Source organism: Coloeus monedula (genome assembly GCF_965178545.1).
Source record: "Coloeus monedula genome assembly, chromosome: 4".
Classification (NCBI taxonomy): Eukaryota; Metazoa; Chordata; class Aves; order Passeriformes; family Corvidae; genus Coloeus; species Coloeus monedula.
Genome location: NC_138784.1, coordinates 49262940 through 49286334, shown reverse-complemented (window position 1 = coordinate 49286334; position 23395 = coordinate 49262940). Strand labels below are relative to the sequence as shown.

Genomic DNA, 23395 nt, shown 5'->3' with positions numbered 1-23395 from the left:
ATTTTTTGTTGAAGATTTCACCAAACAGTTTGTCACCTAAGGTAAACTGAGGTGTTTTACTATGTATCTTGTAGGCACACTGGTCTTCTAGTAGGGCGTTTACTGAAAGGCTGTTTCTTGTGATTGTCAGATAAGTCTGAGAGAGTAGGAGTTTTATGATTCTCATTTATCCATTACTTTGACCCCATCACTCATCTTCCTCCTCTTAAAAGATATATAAATACCAAATAAATGAAAAAGAAGCCTGACACTTGGAGATTGACATAGTCTTCAGCTTTCAAAGATGATGACTATCTGAAGCTTCTGCTGACTGTGAAGTGAGCAGAGTCAAGTTTTCCAAGAGTCACTCACAGGAGTTTACAAATAGAATATTCTTATTCATTCATGGTAAAAATCTCACTGTTTTTTGAAAAATCATACCAAAATCTGAAACCTCTGTCTTATTACTTACTGCCTAGGAACTTTGTTAGCTGGGGACTGGGATAGCCAAGGAATACATGGTTCCTGTGCATCACACGGGAGTGCATGTATAGAAATATAAACATACACAGCCATTTGTAGGGCGAGATAATTTCTGTCAGAGTTGAGCAGGCCTTCATGAAGCTTGAGTGCATCTCTATTTTTACAGCACTAACAGGTAGTTAGAAGATGACTAAGCCCCTTAAAATGTTCAACTCAAGTAGAGAAATGCCATGTCAGAGTCTGTAAATGGCAAAGTAAAGCAGACAGGCCCATAAATTTTCATGTCAAAATATTGCCATAAATGCTCACTCTTTGGACACTATTTCCTCTAGATATGCCCAGCTATCAGAGCATATCTGAACTTATGTTTAGAGCTTTAATAAATGTCTGACTTAATTTTTAAAAAGAATGAGCAGGAGGTCATTGACAGAAACCACACCAGTTAGTTCTTAAGACATAAGAACTGTTCTGATTATATTACATTTGGATTTATGCTGTTAAGCTGAATGATGAGAAAATTGCCAAAGAAATCATATAAAGCATATAAATCTGACATGGAACAGAAGACTTGCTTGGTTTCTTGATTTCTTGCTTTGTGATTTTGTCTTGCTTTCTTGTTTTGTCTTGCTGTCTTGCATTCATGCTTTTTCTGTTTCTCTCTCTCTCCCCCTTTTTCTGTTCTGCATAAGTGAAACCAGAATCAGATCTTCAGGGCATATTCCTAAGCAAATGTATTTGGAGCAGAGGTCTGGGATGAAATGTTGCCCCCCTACTGAGCTGACAGTAGAACTCTCATTTACTTTAAAAAGGGCAAAAATTTATCCAAAAGAGAAGTCTACCTCTTGTAAGAAGATATTCCATCAAAGACTGGTGGGGAAAGAGAAAATTTATTACTAAACAGTACATGAAAGAAGCATTATATTTGAGAACATGTGTGCAAAAATCACAAAATTTAATATTATGGTTCCCATAGCAACAATAACTGTGCCACATTGCACACTTCTAAGAAGGTGTCATTTCTACAAAAGCATGTATTATAATAAAAAAGTATTTGAGGAAGGAACTATATGGTCTATAAAATTGAGTTGCTTTATGCTGGTGTATTTAAATCCTTAGGTATTTTTTCGACAGATTGAGTAATTGCTATCTAGTTTAATTTTTATATCCCATATCACATGACCATTTTTGCCCTGAAGATAAGACAACAATCTGAACAATGTTTTAGGCTTTGGGCTTGTTCAGATTTTGGTAGCTGATAAGACATTTGATAGAGTACATATTATGGCAGTAGCTTTTTAGGAGAGAAAAAAATATCCAAAAATATTTTCTGATCAAGAGGTGAGATTTAAATTTTAAAAGTCAGGAGAAATTTGAACCAGTGACCCCATGACAGGGGGATTGGAACTAGATGATCTTTAAAGTCCTTTCCAATTCAATCCATTATGTGATTTAGAAATGAGAAAGTTCTCTATTCTGAGCTATGAGCTATCTAGCTGTTCAAGGAAGGTATAAGAAGATTCAAACCCTTTGAGGTAAAGATATGATCACATTTGTGAATTGATGAGCATGTACTGACAATACTGAAAATAAATATAAAATCTAGTTGAACAAGTGTCCTGTTTATATTCTTGGCATTCAGTTTACATTTTTACCTTCTTACCTTTTCCTGTCCTTCCTCTCTTGCAGTCCTTCGATTAATAATATGCATCAAACAAGCATAAAAATGTAAAGCTGATACAAGAGGTACTGATATATGAAATTCAGGCTTTTCTTGAGGTTTTCTCACTGATGATGTATTAGCTATTAATAATAAGACTGGTCAAATATTTGTCTGATGGATGGTGAAGTATTATCTGTGCAGAAAACACAAAAGGACTAATGGGAAATTCTTCTTTAGCTCTGCTACTCCTGCTTCTAGCAGGTTTGTAGGTCCAACCAAGTGCTGAAGAAGCCTTTTCTGGACTTCCAAAAATATGTAGAGAACACCGCCATTTGCTAGACATTTGATAAGTGAGAAAAACTTCTCTCTGAATTCAGTATTCTTGAATTCCAACTTGGTTCATAAAGCAACAGGTGTAATAGCACCATGGTTCACAGGAATGTACCTGTTGGGACTCCTACCTGTAAAAGCAGTATATCAGAAAATAGCTTTCTTGTTTGCTTGCTTGCTGTCTTATAAGAAGTGGGGGTAAATAGTTCCCAAGTGCTTCCTGGTTGTTATGAAACAATATTTTTCCTGTTCTTTTAATTCCACATTTTTTGCAAAGCTTAAGTAATGAATAGTATTCATTCCATATGTTGTATTTTCTGAATAGGGACTGAAGTCTTTTATGTGATCCATCTTCCAAACATACAGCAGTCAAACTCTCAGACTGAGCGCTGAGTTTCATAATTGCCATAATTGCTTTAAATTGAAATATGGGACTGAAGTGATTCACTACATTAAGAAAACTTGGTGTCATGGAAATCTACAGGAAATTAAGAATTGTAATTGTACCTCTTGTATCAGGTACATATCAACTGAATACAAATGGTCTGAACATCAGAACATTATGTACTTGTCCATTCCTATTGCTGACCAGTCTATAAAATATCCTGTCCCTTACAATTAATCTGGAGCTAGAAGATTTCACTCTAAAGTATTTAGTTTTCTTTCCTGTTGTCTATCTTCCTTAGCTTTTGTACTTTCTTTTTTTGTGTGATATAGTAGTGGTAATAAATGCTAATGCTAATGTTACGGACTGAGGAAATGTTCCTTTACTGGTAGCTTATGCTGAAAATTACCCATTCCAGACTTTTAATTGTGTTTTCATGACTTTTTTTCAGTGTGTTCAAAAGCTGCTATCCATGTCTTCACACTTGAAGTCTATTTGTGTAGACACGTACATATTGTTTCCTAATTAACCACAGGACTATCAAGCAAGTCTAGAGTTGTACTTTTGTGCATGGAAAAAAAATACTAATTTTCCTAATATCTTTAGCCTGAAAAATCTGATGCTTTCACCAATTTAATGCCTTATCACCTACCTTTTACTGGGTTCGTGCTTATACTAATGTTCTCTCAGAGGCACTATGTTTTTTATCAGAAAGGTTGTCATTCTTGAGAAGCAGGTATGCACAGCAACAGAGAGCTGTGTTGACAGAGGAATTTGCAGGTAAAGAATGTACTTTAATGTGCTTTTCACAAAGCTATGCTTTGCAACCCAATTTATGAAATGGCTGCATCTCAGAGGTATGGAGGAATCTTTCTGGCTGTTTTGACTAAATGAGATCCTATGAAGAGAGTAGAGATCACAGAATCACAGAATTAACTAGGTTGGAAAGATGTTTGAGATCATCAAGTCCAAAGTATGACCTTACACCACCTTATCAAATAAACCATGGCATTAAGTGCAACATCCAATCTTTCTTTAAACACCTCGAGGGATGGTGACTCCACCACCTCCCTGGGCAGCCCATGCAGCTTTAGAGCTCTACAGAGGGGCTGTGTCACAGTGAAACAGTGCTCAGGGTTTGGTGGTGTGTTCAAACGGAAAGGACACTAAGAATTTATTGGACCGACCAATCAACCCTTACTAGGTGCATCTGTCACCGTAAGTATTTCTTGGGGTTGTTGAGAAAAAGTTGTGAAACAGGTCTAACATATATTAGCCTTTCCCTTGAGGAAGCATAAAAGAAGGGAGGAAGTGTACAAAAGGCAGTATAAAGGTCTGTAGGAATATGAGAAGAAAAAGAACAAAAAGAAAGAAAAAACTAAAGCTACAGAAGTCTGAAATGTAAGTTACTGGTTTGGCTGCTGTGAATCTAATCTTTTTTATTTTCAGGTTTCCCCATAGCTGTTTTTAAGCCGTTATTGGTATAACTGGAAAGTCACTTAGCACTGGCAGTGCGAAAGAGTTGGTTAGAATTCCTGCTTTCTACTTCCTCCTCCGTAACTCTGCTGGTAGATAGTTTTGATGCTGCTAATACTTTTTCTTAGTACAGCAAGTGCTGTAGTATTTCCACAGGAATTTAGCAGGTAGATTTTTAGATATGAGGATTATTTCAGGTCTACCAGCTGGTTTGCTGGTTATTGCTTGCTACTGACTTTCCATACTGAGGCACTCATCAGCTCAGAAGCTGAAAAATGAACTGGTTGTGCACTGGAGAAAAGCACATATTGTACTTTTATGTCTTAGGAATATTGCCAGTAGGACATAACAAAATATGATTGTCCCTCTTCTAAACTAGATGTTAACTAATTCATTGAATAGGAAGAGCTGGGAATTGCCTGGCAATGACTCTCACTTTCCTATGCAACATTTCCCTACTTGCTCTCTCTCAAGGGTGAAATATAATAGAGCTCTAAAGGCATCCTCTCAAGAAATTTTTGCTTGCGTTTTTTGCATTGAATCAAATGTTTGAAGGGTTGTTTGAGCTGTCACGTGTCTGTCAGATTATTCCTCTTTCTGTTGTAAAGATTCTCTGCTATGACAGAGAGAATGACTTGCTGAGGATTATACAGTACCACTTCCTTGCATAGCTGGGCATGAGGAATTAATTACAATCTTAATGCTCAGCAGAAGTGACAGATTATGACTGATGGGGAATTGTGCTGGAACAGCTCATCTGAAAGAAAGGCAGGGAAAGTGGGCTCCCTTGGCTCTGCTTGCACTGCTGGGAAGTATGTGTGTTTTAAAGCATGGCAACTGTAATAGGAGTCTCTTCAGCCCAGCCCTACACTCCAGCAAAATATGCAGACCTTTGATTGCTTCTCTGTTATATGCCAGGAATTTGTCCTTCACACAGACACATTCCCAGTGGCCATGATGGACCTCTGTCTGGCCACTGAAGAGGTGAGCAAGGTCCAACATCTGAGATAGAAGCTCTTGCTGCTGGTATTTGTGACTGACTCGGTGTGTGTGGCACCAAAACCATGTTATTTTCATCCTACCTCCTACCTCCTTTTCTACTGTGGTGTACCTTCATTCCTATGGGGAAAATCCCCTGCAAATCCATTCATCTATGGACTTTAAGGAAGAAGCCAATGGAAACATGTTAATATCAATATTTCTGCTTTTCTTTTTGTGGCCCATTGCCCCTGGTTCAGAAAAAACTTGTTTTTTTCTAGTGTTGAAGAGCAAACATGAGGAGATGGGACTGGGTCTTGTACACCTAAGTTATTAGAAAAATGTATACAAATTATTTTCTCTTAATGTACTGTAGTAGCAGTGATCACTGGAAAAAATCAAGAGAACAATTACAGTTAAAACCAATCTTTATTTATAAAGCCATACGACTGGTCAAATAAGGAAGATAGGGTCTTGTCTGTCACTTAGGAAATCTGAGTTTTGTTGAACAGCCTTATACAAACCTATTAATCTTCATTACAGATTATTCTACTAAATCTGGATAGTAACGCTAAATCTTCCCTACCTTTTACCAGCTTCTCTATAGGGATAGCAAAATCTTCTGTGTGGAAGTTATATTATAGCTGTATTACATTCTTTCTAGAACAAAATGGCAAGCATATGAGGTGCCTCATTTTGGTTAGGACAACATTGCAAAGTTCTGTGGAAACATACAAACAACTTCTGCTGGTTTGAGTCACCAACCTATGAAAATTGATTTAATAATCTGAAACTGAAATTTGTGATCTTTAAATGGTTCAATTCTACAAGACATTAGACTGAAGTTTTATTCTTGATCCTTTTGCTTTTCATGATACCTGTAAAATTTCAACTTTAAAATGTATACTGACAAAAGGTAATGACAATTTTCAGAGTAATGTTCAAGTAGTGATACATTTCATGTTGATCATTTTTTCTTCTTTCTCACACCTCAGATTCAGCTTTTGGCTGAATTTCTAACCCTTACACTTTGCTAAAGCAGGTAGGGCCTGGTATTCATTATTTAAAAATATTTTTAGCAACATATACTTTGTTGGTTTTCGATCCTAAATTATAAATTTCTTCTGGCCATCATTAATAGAAATAGTTTTGACTTTCACTGATTTTTTTTCTTCTTTTCTGTTTTTATAAATAAAAATTTGGGGTTTGTGTCTGTCTCAGGCTGTTTTGACAAGGAGGCTTCCTATCATCGTACTCTCACTTATTTAGAACCATCTAATCGTGCTGATAACACTTTTCTTTCTGGAAACACCAGAATGCTAGGATTTTCTGTTGCTATACAAAAATATCTATTTTTTCCCAGACTCATAATGCAAGATTGTAAAGCAAAGTCAAAAATACTTCCTTTGTAGCACTTTGTGTCTTAAAAAAGAAATACAAAAATTCCCTTCTTGACAAGTATTTCTTAGCACTACAAGACTCAGTAGACTGTTCAGCATACTTGTGTTCCTGCTAACACAAGGGAATGACAAGGAAGTTACTGTTATGGCCAGATGATGAATTAGGTTCTCTGTTGTTATTAAAATGATCAAGGAATAATTCTGAGGGCTTTTTCAAGAATTAATGTTGAATGAACATTTTCTTGGTTTAGTAACATGAAATAGGAAAACATACCTGAGAAGGAGAATGTGAGAAACACAGCAGTTTAATGAAATATCAATTGACTCAGTGGTGTGAGGTTACTGAATGCAGTGGAAGTATTAATGAGGGCCCTTTCCTTTTGTAGGTAATTCAGATTATTTTCTGAAGATCTTTGCTTTGAAAATTTTACTGCTTTGCAGGGTTTTCCTTTTAACAAAACAGTACGAAATTTCAGTGGTTTGAGAAAAAAGAAAACTGGTATTAACATCTAAGAGCAGAGATCATCTATCTAAATCTTTTTAGGCTCCATGAAACACTTTACTGTTTCTCAGCACTGAACTGCATGTAACTGAGCTCTTCCAGAAAAAAATATTCCTACATGAGCTCATGTGGCAAACAGTAGACTGCTCTGAAAAGTATTAGACTTTCTCTAAATTAAGGGTTTCTGTTTGTTAGATTTCCACTGATCTAAATTGTAATTCAAAAGCTGAAAAACTAAGAAAATATTCAAAATATAGAGCTGCCTTAACAGTGTAGGAGTATACTACCCCTAAATGATGCAGTCAGTTCTTGCTTCTTGAGACATAATTTTAAAGATGGACATAGAGAGAGGTTAAAAACAACAAAAACAATGCTGGTGGACCAGCTGAACTATTCACCAAATTCCACAACACAGAAGCAGAGGCATTTTACATGGGAGATTGCTCTATAAGACAGAAAAAAGTCTTTGTGCAGTATATAGTGAACTTCTGGAATTTGTTGCCCCAGAATGCTTTGAAAGCAGACAGTATAAGCAAATAAAAAAAAATTGTTTAGACAAATTCATGGATAACACATCTGTAAACAGATAGTAAAACAAATAGACAACGATGTACAATCAAACATCTCTGATGGATTAAATCTCTGTGCTCATGGAGAGTAGTCAGGCTGATGTGCTTTACCTGGGCACTGTCTGCTTTTCCAGTTGTCTGGAGACAGACAGTTGGGCTACATGGACTGCTGCTCAGACACAGAAATAAGGCATTTCTTATAATCTTCATAAAATATTAATGATCAATAATGATTTTTGGATATACCATAACATTATCTTAAACACCAAGAAAAAAATAGCATCTTTGTTTAGATATGAATCTAATAAAAAGAAAATATTTTTCTTGATGTTTACTTCAAATTGCAATTGTTTATTTCTGTAATTTGGAAGTCCAGTCTGAAAGAGCACCACCAGTTCAAAAGTAGGTATCTGCATGCTCATATCTTTTAACAGAAGACATATCAAACCTGTTGTTTTTTTAGATTTTGTTAAGCAAGTTTTTCAGACTAAAATCATGCAAGTCTAAAGCCAAACCAAGCTTTTATGACAATTGCTCTTGTTGCATGAGATAAAGATAGGGGAAACAAAAAAAGATAAACCCACTTCTTTCTGCATTTAGTCTATTTTTGAAATTTTAGGAAAGTTTGTGATTATGATATGTGAAATTTCATATTGATCTTAGTTTCCATTATATTTCCTGAAGTATGACCAGTGTTCCAAAGTGTTTGCTGATTGTGGAAATCTTTTTCCTTAACTTTTCCTTGGTTATCTCAGATTTTTTCTCAGCAGAAAGTATAATTATTTTTAATACACCTTCATTAATATTATACTATTGTATAATATTAATATATTATTTGTAATACAGATTAATTACTAACAAATTTTTATACATATTTGAAATAAAAGAATCGAAATATTTTGAGTTTCAAAACTCATAATCATAACTTGTATCATAAAAATAATTATTTATCCATACAGGGTTAATATTTTTTATTACTTACTTGTAAGCGTCTCAATTATTTTTTTGATAGTAGTGTTCTTTAAAAAAGAAAGTACACTTCTAAAGGAAAAGCAATAAAAGGCATTTTTAAATATTATTCCCTACCAAACATTAATAGAAGGACATGTGAAGTTTCAGGCTTCCATTGTACAAAGAATACCAATTCTCCCCCTTCCCTAAATTAAAACAAAACAAAACATCTTGAAAACACTTGTTACATTAAGGGTTCTACATTTTGCATATGCTGCCTAAAGCAGATTAGAAAATTTTAATACCTTTGTTTAGTCCTAAGCAATAAAGAAAGTATAGCAATTAGCTCCTTTGTGAGAGGTGTGTGGCTGGGGAATTCTTTCTTACAGCTGGACCTAGGCAGAGGTATTGCCAGACTCTTTTAGCAGTCACAAGTCTACAAGAATCTAGCACAGTGATGAGGAGGCAATGCTGCTGTGACCACCTCTGTCACCACTTTTTGAAAACAAGAGCATCATTCTTCATTCAGCATTTCTTTAGGTTGCCATGATATTCCCCTCTGGGGCATAAAGACTTTTAAAACCAATTTTTTTCTCTTCCCCTCCTGTACGCCTCTTCTTCCTCCTCTTACAGAGCCTGTTTGTTGGAAGGCTGGCATGGCCAGCAACCTCCACTCTGAGGCTGAGTAAACACACTGGATAGGTAACCAAAGGTCAGCCTGCTGCCTCTCCCTTGATAGTTTCTGTCACAAAAGAAATGGCAGAACTGCTAAGGGAGAGGATTTGGGTGAGTAGAAAAAGTGAGTTGAAAGAGGAAGAATTTCGTAGAGAGCTGTGTTTATTAATTGCAGATTCTGCGGTTAGAGGTTTGCTGCTGAGTCAAATTTTAAATTCCACAATTTATAATCTAGAAAAAAGTTTGATAATTTATTTTCTTAGGCTGGTGTAGGCATTACTGAGAGAAGAATTTCTACATATGTTGCAGAAAGAGAGAAAAAGGAAACCGTTAGGTGTCAGGTGAAATTTTCATCTTGATAGTGCCATAAATCTTAACTTTTGAAGTTCACTTCAAAAACCATTGTCTTCAACTCCTTAAAATGTGTCTAAATGTTCCCAGTTAATTCAATATTAATAAAAAGAGGGTGTATGGTGCAGGAATTAATATTTTATAGCAACATGTCTTTCATCTGTATGTGTCCTCCCATTCCTACAGGTATAAAGTTTCCAATTTGACAGTGATGTCAGGGTTTGGTAATTCACTTAGATGACCTAAAATAGCTAGTAAAGTTTTACCTTAGTAAAATGATGAAGCTAATGATAATGAATCTAACAAATGATTCCCATCTAATATATGATTTAATATGATACTGTTAATATCTGATAATGATATTAGCAAAAACCTGTCATGCTAATTATCAATATAATCTAGTAGAGAAATGTGAGAAGGTAATGAAATGATACACTTGTTTGGTTAATGGGACTTTTATCAAAAGAACCAAAGTGAATAATTTTCATAATCTTAACTTGAAAGGGCACAGTGTTGGCAGTTGGAATCAGACAGATTCACAAGTGAAAGATTTGTAGAGAAAAATGAGATATTGTATGTTTTCTTTCGGCTGAATCAATAAGGTGGTTAGCCATCTAAATGAAAGTTATGCAACCAATAAGGATTGCTCTGTTTTTCAATACAAAACTACTCGTTTGTATTTGTTGCAAATTTTATCCTGAAAAGAATTATAGTTCTGATTAAAAGAATAGGGTAAGCAAAAGAATGAAATAGTTTCAGTATTCCAAATGGGAGTGACAGTGTAAAAGTGTGTAGTAATTTCTATTCACATACATACAGTCATCTATGGATAGTATCCACTGTTGAATAAATTGAAAAATACATATTGATTTTAAATATGGAAATTTTAAACACCCATTTTAAATAATAATGCTCTCAGTATAGTTAGAGGTAGTAATGTAAGTCATACATGTACCTCGAAAGAAATGGTCCTTGAACAGATTTTCCATAGAACCACCTCTGCAATATTTTGCTTTAGGTTTAATCAATCTGGAAAAAAAACCCCAAACAAAACAAAACCCAAACCCGAAGAAACAACAAGAACCACACCCCCTCCCCCCCAAAAAAACCCAAAAAACCAACAAAACACCCCTACCCCAGATTCTGGACTTACCTCTATTATTTCAAAAGCAGGTTTGCAGAAGTCATCCATAGTTTCATTGAAATTCCCCAAAATGTATATTCCTGAATGAGTTGAAGAGATCTGCTGTGGAAAGGATCATAAAATTAGAATGCTGCTAATGCTAGAACGGATGAAACACATGAAGATAAAATAAAGCGGCACACAATATAAAAGGTGTAGGGTAGTAGGCCCAAAACCAAAACTATTCACAGATGTTATAGGAGAAAGTGATAAAGTCATCTCTGTGATGAAAGCTACTGCTAGTTGATCTTTCTTAGCAGTGAGAGCAAGATTACTTCTGTGTTGCAGGGACAAGCAATATTAAATGCTTTATGTGGCCACATGCCTCCGGACTAGGTAAGCAAAACTCTCAGAACAGAGGGAAGTTCCTCTGCTGCTGAGTGTTATGTGCATGGTGATCTGTAGTGGCCTTTTACAGTTTCTGAAGGAAGGTGGTGTGGATTGAAAAATATACAAAGACAATGTGAGGCTGGAAATGGGAATCATAAAAACTGACTGCAAATGAATGAAAATAAATTTTACCCAAGGAGAAATTATTTCCTTAAAATCCAGATCCCCTGGCATTGCTGGTAAGTACTGCCTCTACAACTCCACAGTTCACAAGACGTAGAAAAGAACTTCTGTCAGCTGTAGCTTTTTTGGATCAAGTTACAGAATGCTTGCCAGCACCATCATAACAAACCTTTGTGATACAAATACCTAGGTACTGGTAAAAGCATCAAGAGGGGAAAAACCTAGGTCCTAGATATACACTGTATCTTTAAAGCACAGGAAAATAGAATAAATTCTAGAAATGCTATCAACTCATATCATTATCATCCAAGATCAAATTAAATTATAGCTTTGGGAAACATTCTTAGTGAATGGCAGACATCATGAAAATGTTCTCCAGAAAGACATATATGAAGGTAAAGAGCATTAAGGCAGAACATTTTTTTTGTCATGTATATTGATCATAAAGAACAGCAGCAGTGCCATAGCTGCTTCCTCATTAAAAAGCTTAAGAGTATTTTGAGGATATTTCGAAAGTTCCAGAAAGAAAGGAAGAAAGAAACAATAGAAAAAGAAAAAACAGGAAAAGGAATTACACTGACATAAACTTGAGCAAATATCTGGGAAATTATGTGATATTAAGGGAGTTAAGAGACATTAATTCCTCCTTCTAAGTCTTTGTTATGTTTTGGTCAAATATATCTGGATTCAGAGGTATAATTATCATCCTTTTCTGGGAAATTGATCTATCAAGGATAGTTTTGCTCATAGCAATGATGCCATAAATTTTGCCAATCTCCCAAGCAATGATCTCACATCTTTTTGCTCTTAAAATTATTTCTAGTCTCTTTTTTTGTTACAGTGTTCTCTCTGTTCCTTGTTCCTTGTTAACAAGGGAACATCAGGCTTGAAATGAGCCTAATCTCTGTGGTGGATGAGCTGGCTTATTCTTTGTCCTTTCAATCATATTATCATTTTAGATAAATATGCACAAATCCAGTAATTTTCCTGAATACCATGTGCTTTAAAACTTGTTAACTGCATTATGATGGTACTGGTGAAGCAATTAATGGGTAAATCACTATTTTTTTAAGAATGGCATGTTTTGTGAGAAATTGTCTAATTAATGAAGCAGAGCTACAAACATGTCCTGTACTTTCCATATCAGATTTCTACTTATTCGTAGCACTGTTCAGTTATAGGAACGTGCACTGGTGCACTTTGGTAAAAATGCTTTAGCTGGGAAAAAAGAGATAGCATTTGTAGTTCAGCTTGCTTTAACTGCTTTGCTTATTTATTAAAAAGGGGGTGTTTTTGTAATCATAATTCTGTTCTAGATGAGGAAAGCAGTAAATTAGTGTTCATTTTTCCTGAGACTTCAAAATATTTAATGGCAAAATGAAAACAGAGTTTATACAATCAAAAATTTGCCCAATTACAGGCAGAGGGAATCACTGCCTCCATAATGGCTATTCCTAATCTCACTGAATGGGAGTCTCTTGTTTCAGATTGTGTCATTTCTGTCTCCTTTAGGGGGTTCCCTTCTCAATATATCAGGTCTGGCAATGCTTATGAAGCAATACCCGAAGCATTAGGGCTCCTCCAGCACTTTCCAGGTTCTGAGTTTGGATGCATTTTTTATAGTCAGGCCTCTCAATAACTGGTGGATCTGCAGCTTACAAGGAAAACAGATTTCAGCTCTAAGGCAAAAGTTTATAGCTGCACACAACTGGAGATTATTCTCTAACCTATTTACTTACTCTCATGCATAGTCTATAGCTGGCCTTCAGAAAAAAAGTATTTAGTTGCTTCATATATATAACCCTGCCTTTGTGTCTTTATGTACACGTAAGGGAAGAGTTAAAGTAGAAAGGCACAGGTGGCTGTATATGTGTGTTGGAAGTGAAAAAGATTTCTTAGGAGCTGAAAGGTGTTTAGTGTCATGTGTAAGATTCCCTGCAGTGATACTAATAAAACTTACATGTTATATTGCAGCAAAGTTCATGTTTTGGGATCCGCGTGTCACTTGAAATTGAATATCTTCGTATTTGTTCATTCTGTGAATTTGATTAAGATGCATGTATGTGGTAAAAATTCCACGTTGTGGTGGGTTGACCCTGGCTGGATGCCAGGTGCCCACCTAAGCTGCTTATCACTCTCCTCCTCAGCTGGACATCAGAGAAAACATAGAACAAAAGGCCTGTGAGTGGGGATAAGGACAAGCAGAGATCACTCACTAGTTACCGTCTTGGGCAAAATGGACTCAGCTTGGGGAAATTAGTATATTTTATTACCAAGCAAATCAGGATAGGATAATGAGAAAGAAACCCAATAAAATACCTTCTCCCCACCCCTCCCTTCTTCCTTGGCTCAACTTTACTTTGGATTTTTTCTCCCTCCTCCTGCACCCAGTGGGGCACGGGAACATGGAATGGCAGTTGTGATCATTTAATCACATTTCTGCTGCTCCTTCCCCCTCAGGGAGAGCACTGCTCACACTCTTCTCCTGCTTGATCTTGGTGTTCCTCTGATGGGACAGTCTCCAACATGAACTTTTCCAACGTGATTCCTTCTCACACTTTGCAGTTCTTCATGAACTCCAGCACGGGTCACTTCCATTCAGTGCAGTCTTTCAGGACAGACTGTTCTAGTGTGGGTCCTCTGTGGGGTTACAACTCCTGCAAGAAAACCTACTCCAGCATGGACTCCTCTCTCCATGTGGCCACAGGTCCTGCCAGGAGCCTTCTCCAGAGCGGGCTTCCCATGGGGTCACAGGCTCCTTCAGGCATCTGCTTGCTCCAGTGGGGGTCCTCCATGGGCTGCAGGTGGATCTCTGCTCCACCATGGACCTCCATGGGCTGCAGAGGGACAGCCTGACTCACCAGGGTCTGCACCAGAATCTGAAAGGGAATCTCTGCTCTGGTAGCTTGAGCACCTCCTCCTCCTTCACTGACCCTGCTGTGTGTAGAGCTGTAACATACATTATCATTCTCTTGGTAGAAATTACCATTGTACAGCAACTTTCCCCCGTTCTTTACTCTTTTATCCCACAGGCCCTGTCACTATTGCTGATGGGCTCGGCCATGGCCAGCAGCAGGTCCATCTTGGAGCCGGCCACCATTGACCTTTGTGGACAGGGGGGAAGCTTGTGACAGCTTCTCACAGAGCCACCCCTGTAGACCTCATGCTACCAAAACCGGGCCACGCAAACCCGATAAACATGTACAGCAATTCATGTTGAAAAAGTGGTTCTTAAATATGATAGAGACTACCTATATTACAAAAGAGTTTGTCTTTTTTTTTATCTCCTCTGCAAACAGGACATTATCTACAGTGTCTGTTCCCTAATGACACCCAAAGATATGCAGATTGCTGAGACCTTTGGATTTCTCAAGGTCAAATCAAACTGAAGGCAGTTGTTCCTCATCCAGCTTGGCTGAGCCAAGTTGCTTGCTTTGGCACTGCTACCGCATCCTAAAAAAGCAGATTTTTCTTGCTTGTGGGCAGGTGGTTAGAATACCACATAGAGCTCATTTTTGACTGTCAAGATTGAAATTATTTCTCAGCCAAGGATAGCTATAACTACATCTGTTAGCTATTAAATTGTGGAGAAAAAAAACCTTGCAAAGGTTCAAAATGTACCTCATGTGTAAGAAAAAGTAATTCAGAATTTCAGACCAACTTCTGTAGAAATGTCTGAAAAGATAAATGCAATTCCATTATGTTCTGAACAAGAAAATTACTGCAACTCTGGTAGACCCTGTTCTTAAGCTAATGAGAGTTCAACTATAGTTTGAGCAACAGAAGCATAAGTGATTATTACTAATGTGTCAATGACTTCAGTAAAACCTGAAATTATTTTTTTGCTCACACCAGTATGGTTTTTAACAGATGCTTGGATTCTATATATCAAAATCTGTGTAATTTAATGTCTTTGCCTGAGCTAATGCTAAAGCAAACCATTTAAATGGGAAGAATAAGAGGTGTTAAACTGTTTTTACTTTTTTTTAAAAGACAGTAAATATAAGAAAGTGAAAGACTACTCTTCATTAGTAGAGGCTTTATGAAGTTTAAGAGATTGTTCAGTAATTATAACTCATGCTAATGAACTAGATATGAAATTAACAAATACTAAGTTAATTATTACTTACAGCAATTGTTCTCTTAAGAATTCATTCAGATATCTTCTAAATTTAATTAAAAACTTCATGCATGAGAGCTAACAGAGGTCATGCTTACAGTCAGTCAGAGAAATGAGTCTAAGAATGCTCAACTAAGAAAGAAAAATAGAAGTTTGCACTGCTTTCAAAATATATGTTATATTATTGACTACAATTCCTTTGCAGCAAAGACGTCTCACAAGGAATTGATGTAAAATTCCTGGTGAGCTAATAGTGCTTTAAATTGATATTTGCCTTGAGGGTTTTAAGTTTTGCAGCCATTGTTGAAGAGTGCTAGAAGCATTCCAAAGTATTTTTTCACTTTATATTGTATTAATTTTTCACAGAACTATTGATCATTACACTTAAAACTGTTATTCATTTACATAGATCTAAATCCCCAAAGTTGATGGCAGTAGTCTGCAGACTATCCTTAAGAAAAAAAGTCAAGTCACTTTTCAGAAATGATGGTTGTGTTAGGAATTTGGCCTTGTAGGATTGCACCAAAAAATCGACAATAATTTTATTTCAGCATGTCTAGCTAAAATGTTTAGCTAGTGAAACAAATAAATGGTAGTTGCTACATTTAGATTAGGATCCATATTGCCAATGTAGCACGCGCATGTGTTCTCTTCCTTGCAATTTAGGTCAGAGATTAAAATTTCTGTAGGATTCATGGAAGAGAGGGGCAGTGACTATTTTTGACTATGAATCAATTTGGATTCTCTTCTTAGGAAAGAAAACTGAGTTTGTGAAGTTTTATTTTAAAAATATCAATGTAGTCTTTGCAAGAGTAATTAAAAAAACCCTACAATTGTGAACAAAACATAGCTTTCTAAAGCCTGTATTCTGGTTTGTTTGCAGGAATATTTGTTGCAGTTTATTAATCTATTGTGGAGTAACTCAGCAATGAAATTATTTTAAAAATTAAAATCAATATCAAGAAACAGATGATCCAGTTCACTGTAACATGAGCCTTTGCTGTGGTTTGCTATTAATGCATGCAGTGAAAATCTCAAGTAAAACTTTTTTTTAAAATTCCAGAGTGTTCCACAGGACAGTGTTTGCAGTAGTATTGCTAGAGAGGATGCAAGGTCCCCAGATAACTGCCCTATGCAAATACTACAGTAACATTTTGAAGGAATTGTTTTAGGAAAATAGATTTTCTTGCCTCTCTTCTGTTCACAGGTATGCAGATACTTATTTTTTACAAGATATCTTTTTTTTTTTTTTTCTATTGAGCCTACATGTGGGAAAAGTCTGATGATTTATATAACCCATATATGAAATAGCAGAAGGTTTTACATTTAACTGTTTAAGGGATTTATTCATGAAGTATCACTCCTATCTACTAAAGTAGATAATTAGAACTGCTGCTTTTGTTTCTTTTCCATTTCTTTTTTCTCCCCTATTCCCTTAATGTGTTTATTAACATTGTAAATTTTAGTTCTATTTCCTCTGAGTAAAAACTACTTGTGTACAATAATCTGCTTTTTTCAATATGAGAATTTGTATATAATTCCTCTTTAATCACTACAAGAGACTTTATTTTTGCATAATTGTAGAAAAATGTTCTGGTTTATGATGCTTATTTCAAGAGTAGAAAAGAAATATGTATTTACTATATTTTAGAAATAATAAAAAGAACCAATTATAATTACTGCACTCTGTAATCTTTTTCTTTTTGCCTTAGGCCTTAAAGAACACACCATACACCTGTGTTAAACCCTTAGATTTTCACAGGGCCTCTGAAAACCTTTGCAAGACCTATCCATGAAGACCATTTTTTTGCCTCCAATTTTGTTTTTAAGTACTAATTACAAAACCTTTTTTTTCCTTTCTCTTAGTGATTTCCTAATCGTAATAAAGGAGGAGATTATTTGGGGATAAGAGATTGTGTCTGGTCAGAAATTGACTCACTGACTGGCATTTGCCATATTATTTTCCTGACATTTATGAGGTAAACATGTCAGCAGAATTACCTTTCAAATCCTTTCACCTTTCTGTGTGAAATTCAGTCTTGTACATGAAGTCTGTAAGGGTACAAGACTTTATCACCATATACTCTTGTGTATTCAGGAGGATGAATGGAAGAAAAAATTAAATATTTTTTGAGCTATTTTTTGCCATTATCACTGATTGAAGAGACCCATTTAATAATTTTCAGACGTGTCTAATGAAACAGCAGAATTAATGGACAACTCTCATCCTATACTTTAAAACATTTTACTAGTAAAATATGTGATACTTTATAAAAGAAACTATCAATGAGACAAAGCATTATGAAATGTCAAAACATAAATAATTTTATTGTCCAAACTGTATGCCATATCTCTTAAAAAACAAAAGGATTTGCACAGTAATAAATTGCTTTTTTAGCATAATTGAATTATTATAGCATACTCTTTGTGTTTAGGAAATCATATATTTACCAACTAGGACAGTTTTACATTTTTGTTTTGAATGGTTTAGGAATTTAGCCTTGAATAATGTGTATTATGAAACTGTTCTAGAAAAAAAGAAGATCAGTCTTTTTCTTTTCTGCAAATAGGCTATTATTTTTTCAGCTTCCAATGAAAGTACATTCCACTAGAATATAGTACTAGCATGCTCATCCTTTTAGCTGCCAGAAAAATGCTGAATGAAAAAGCATTGGTCGGATTTTGTGACTTGCAAATTAAGTAATTATAATTTTTATTTGACTAATACAGCCAAATAAAGTTAATAAAATGCACTTTTGAGGATTCCTTATTCATCTAATATTTCATGGCCTCCAGGTTATTGATTAGCTTGTCCTTTTAACATACTCACCCTCCTCCCCAAACAAAACAAACCTCCCAAAACCCCGTTTTTTTCATTTTGACTTGTGAATATCCCTGATTTGTGCTGTTGCACAGTTCAGCTGAATCTCCTGGTGCAGATGATTTTCTCTCTCCAGTTGATTTTTTTTTTAGATTTAGAGTGTGCTCCCTCTGCCTTCAGCTCTGAGGGCATATCTTCCAGACAGTGAAAAGCGATGAGCAGCTGGAGGCAACAAGCTAGATCAAAAGTCTGTTTCTGTCTATAGACAGACTTGTTTATTCAAAACTAAAGAAGAGGTATCACTATTCATAGTCCCATCTGTAAACGCTTCATCCTGGTAATAATTCAACGTGCGTGACAATTGGTGTCTGGGGTTAAAGCAACATCTCTGCATGAATGATTGCAGAATCACAGGTTCCATCTGAGAAAAAGCAGAAGTGTGCAGTAGAAGGCAGACTGGCATTATGAAAATGACAGCTACTTGGGGAACTAAATACAGGAATTTTGCATACTCTGCAGCTCAGTTTTAGTAGTAATCTGTAGTTTGTCATTTTGTAATGCTGGGACATGCTGCGGCAATATGATTTTCCGTAGAGGATGGCATCAATGTCATTTTCCTTCATCACTTGGCCTTCTCTTAAAGGTTTCTTCTAAGTTTATCCTGTTTAGCTTGTTATAGCTGAACAAATCCTACCCGCAGGATAGAATCATTTCAGGAATCTAAGCTCTGAATCTGAGGCCAGTTCAGATATACCAGTACATTTTTGACGAAGAAAAATGGTCTTAAACATTATCTTTATGTGATTGCAACATATATATATATTCACTCGTATTTACCTGAGATAAAATCTGATGGTTCAAATTTTGTTACTACAGAGATGGAGTTAATAATCTCTAATTATATTTAACTGAAAAGTCTCTTCTTCCTTTGTTGTGATGCGATTTCTGGCAAAACAATGTAGTAGACAGGCCCTGGTAGTGCAACTAGCTCATACAAAATTTTTATATATTTTGAATTGAGTAACACTCTTGAAGTCCAAAGGACTTCAGTGTGGGTATTTTTAAGCTGGTGTTGAGTTGTATGCAAGATCAAAATCCAAACCTGTAATATGTGAATTTTCCTAACAAAACATTGTTGGGTTTGGGTTTTTTGTTTGTTTGTTTGTTTTTAAAATCTTTTTAACTAACCATTTTTTCCAATTCTGTTTAGAACCATTGGATACAAAAAGAAGTATGTGAAAGTTCCACATGGTCATATTTGGGTGGAAGGGGATCACCATGGACACAGCTTTGACAGCAATGCTTTTGGTCCTGTAAGTCAATTCTCTCTCTATATGTCACACTTTGCAACTGAAAAACTGTGCATATGTGAAACACAGAAAGTATGAATTGATTGCGAGTGTAGTTTTATTATTTTTGTGAGAATTATTAGACTTTAAAAAATATCTCGGCCAGCAGATATTGAGTTTTTTCTTAGCTATTATATAAGGAATAAAGACTTGTTTCAATTCTCCACATGGAAGGAGATGTGGTAGAGATTTTAAATTTGGAGGGATATACTGGAATAGTAGCAAGAGGGCGAGCCAGCTCCCTGTAGCTGACAGATGCTCCCTGGGGACATTTTGCCAGCTGATATAATTTGGAATTGTTCCCTCCTTGGAGCTTGGTCTTGCTTTAGTGCCAGTGCTGGGATAAAGAATTGGGAAACTGCAACCATGCTTAACAAGTGTTAACAGGAAAATTGGTCAGTGGATAAGAGTAGAGATATTTCAAAACTCTTCCCAAGGTAAATATTTAAATTTTCTTTGAATATTGAATGGAAAGAAAATGTAACCTGTAAAATCTGTTTCTTGATGGGTGAAAGTGTGCGTCTTTTCATCAGGAAAAGAGTAAGTTCTTTCTCTGAACTCTAGTTTGGGTTTGTTACGCTTCATATAGATTCTTGGTCTTATTTTAACCTAATCTAGAATGCAGGAAATAGCTGCATAAGCTGTGTATCCTGCTGTGGAAATACAAACTCTTTTGGCCCTATTCTAAATGCAGGATTTTTCTCTTTTCTTAAGACAGAATATTCCTCTCATATTATTAAAAAACCCCACTGTTTGTTACAGGGAAATTGTCAAGATTGGATTTTTCTACCCTTATGCATTTCACATCTATTTCATACAGAAGTCATCCCACTGACTGATTGAATTAATGACAAGAAGGACCTTATGAGTTTGTCTGGCTTCTTGACATTTAGCCCAATTATTAAATTGAATTAATTTGTTCTCAGGAAAAAATACAAATTAGGCCTACTGTCTGATTTAGAGCATGTAATGGTAATGCCTCTCTTCTGGTTTGTCTTACTTTTTTCGTGCTTGTATTTCTTGCTGGTTTTCGTTATTATTTTCCTTCTACTATCTTCTAAGATTTCTAACATCTGGTTTTAGAGGCTCTTTCATGCAGAATGTAATTCAGCCTATCCTGTGCAAGTATCTCTTTCCTCCCTTAGTAAGCTTTTCTCTGTCACTCCCTGTTCCCAACATAAATCATAGTCATAAAGCCACTAATCTTCTTTTCACTTACAAATATATTGCCAATGTAGACTCAGAGCATAAAGAACCTTTAGCAGCTGGACACTGGTTTCAGATTTACAGCAGCTCACACAGAAATTCATACAAGGTAAAATCCTCAAGGTAGGCACCATGCAGTTTTCATGCAAGATAGAATGTTGGGGTAAATCTAAATACCCTCAGATTTTTGCTCAGTTCACTGATGTTTATAAATATTAGTAAATCCCCTTCACTAGACTTTGACCTCACATTAATCATCAATTGTTAGCTAACATCAGATAGTATGGCACTTTTCTTCCAGCAACGGCACTTTTGAGAGCTAGCAGGACAGATTCTGACAGTGAATTCTTTATCTTTCTGCAGGAAGAATGACCTTTATATTGCTTAGATGAATACATTGTGGACAAGTCAGATGTAAATAGGTATTTTCCTCTCAAATTAAATTAGAACAGCAATTGCTGAATGGAGGCAAAAGGGGAAGAAGAGCTCACAGGATTTGAAACTAGCTTCAGAATAATAAAATAGAATTTTTGTCTGTAGAAGAAAATGGAAAGTGTATTTAGGAGGACACATTGCACTCCAGGTTCTTTTCATCCTACACATGTAAGATTTTAGGTTACTGGGACATTTTCTCCTCCTCTTCTGTACTCTGGAGATTATTTGCACAAGTGAATTAAAATATTAAAATCACTCTTTCAAGCCATTCAGAAGGTATGTTCTTTTTAAAAAAAATTCTCTCATAAGACTGCAGCAGTCATAAGGAATAGACAGCACAATGGTAAGACATGGACATGTTTTTCTCACTTTGTTAGTATATAGGTCACTTAAGACATTAGGTTAAACATTATGTGTGTCACCATTCTGACTTTCAAAATGATGTTTTCTTTGATCAAAAGTTGAAGTAGAAATAGTGTGGGATTTAAGTGGGTTGTTTTGTAGGCTACCACTTTTTCTCTTTTCATGTGATCATATAGTAGAAAGACATTTACAGTGGAGATAGACTCAGTAATGTTTTGTAGATGAGCTTAATGAGTTACATGGGGCATAAAAGGAAATTATGGAAAAACAGATTGAGAACAGATGTTAGAATAATTTTTTCTCTTGGAGAATAACAATATCTGTAATGGCCTAATGGGTTAGGTTGATAAAGGAAAAACCCTGATACCAATCAAGTTCTAAATTAGATGCACCTTTGGAGAGAGATTAATTTCTAAGCTGTAAAATTTGGCCTGATTAAATTGTGTTTACTTAGTTCATAAAAGTGTTATAAAATAAATAATATCTTTTTATTGCATGGTTTTATAGGACTAACATTGGATTTTTAAAGAATAGACATATATTTTCCTGAAGTGTGTAAATAAAATGAAAATGTTTAAACTAAGATTTGTAAAGGTTTACTATTTCCTTTCTGCCTTATTGTGTCTTTGAATGAAATTAATACCTTAACTGATATTACAAAAATAACAGGATATCTATGGTTAGTGCTGAATTAGAAATGCTATTAATTCTGTATATGATCAAAACTTAAATATTAATTACTTTTCCTTAATATGGGACTAAATTAATTAGTTCATGGCTATTGTACATTGTCTTTTGAAAAATGCTTTGTATAATACTGAATGGCAGATGATATTAATACTATTGCTTTAATACTGATGTGTTTCAGGTTTGGAAATCTGTCAGCCATTCATAAGTGAAAATAGCTGTCTTGAATAGAAGCCAATAAACATTTAGAGAACTTGCATATTTTTACTGTTATTTAAGGGGTAAAAAATTACATATTGCCAGAATTTTTTTTCAATTACCTGGACTAGGATAGAGATTTCTATTAAATTGACTGTTGCTGTTTCTAAATTCTGAGTGAAGTCAAGCTTTTATGATATTAGGTTAGCATTCCTTATTTGGTATACTACAGGAATGTGATCATGAGTATCTTATGTAATTAAGGTACCACTTTCTGAAGTTTCTTCTTTTTGTTTTCAGTTCTGGTAATTTTCCTGTTTGATGGGCCTTTTTACTCTGTACTGTAGTTCAACAGCATAGGAAATATAGAAGTAATTTTCCTGGCAATGCTTCTGCTTTCTTAGATCAGAAATGCAGGATATATTATAAAAAATTGATGAAGTATTAGACTCCTCTGATGCTTCAAATTTCTTAAAAATTTTAGAGGGTTAACTTTATGCCAGATCAAGTATTGTCTTTGCTTGCATAGTCAGGATAATATCTGCATAAAAGCAAAGTGACAGTTAATATTCTACGTCCAATATTCTGGCTAAATCAAAGGAAAAGTCATTATAAACTGTACTTTGTTTAGATTAAATGTTTAGAGCTGGCATCCAGCAGTGCAGAGATGGTGATCCAACCAATATGTGAGAGTATCTAAGAAACAGTTATTAATAAGTGCATGCAATAACTGATATATTCCTGAATGTACACATGTGCAGTGAGAATCTCTCTCGTAGTT

The 23395-nt window shown here is 35.4% G+C and overlaps 1 protein-coding gene across 1 annotated transcript in view; it reads left to right on the top strand.

The window, feature by feature from the left end:
- IMMP2L (inner mitochondrial membrane peptidase subunit 2) overlaps positions 1-23395 on the top strand; it is a 415275-nt gene that overhangs the window by 301608 nt on the left and 90272 nt on the right. The window contains exon 5 of the mRNA XM_082279670.1: positions 19587-19689. Within this exon, the coding sequence (XP_082135796.1) occupies positions 19587-19689 (103 nt within the window). The remainder of the gene's footprint in view (positions 1-19586; positions 19690-23395) is intronic.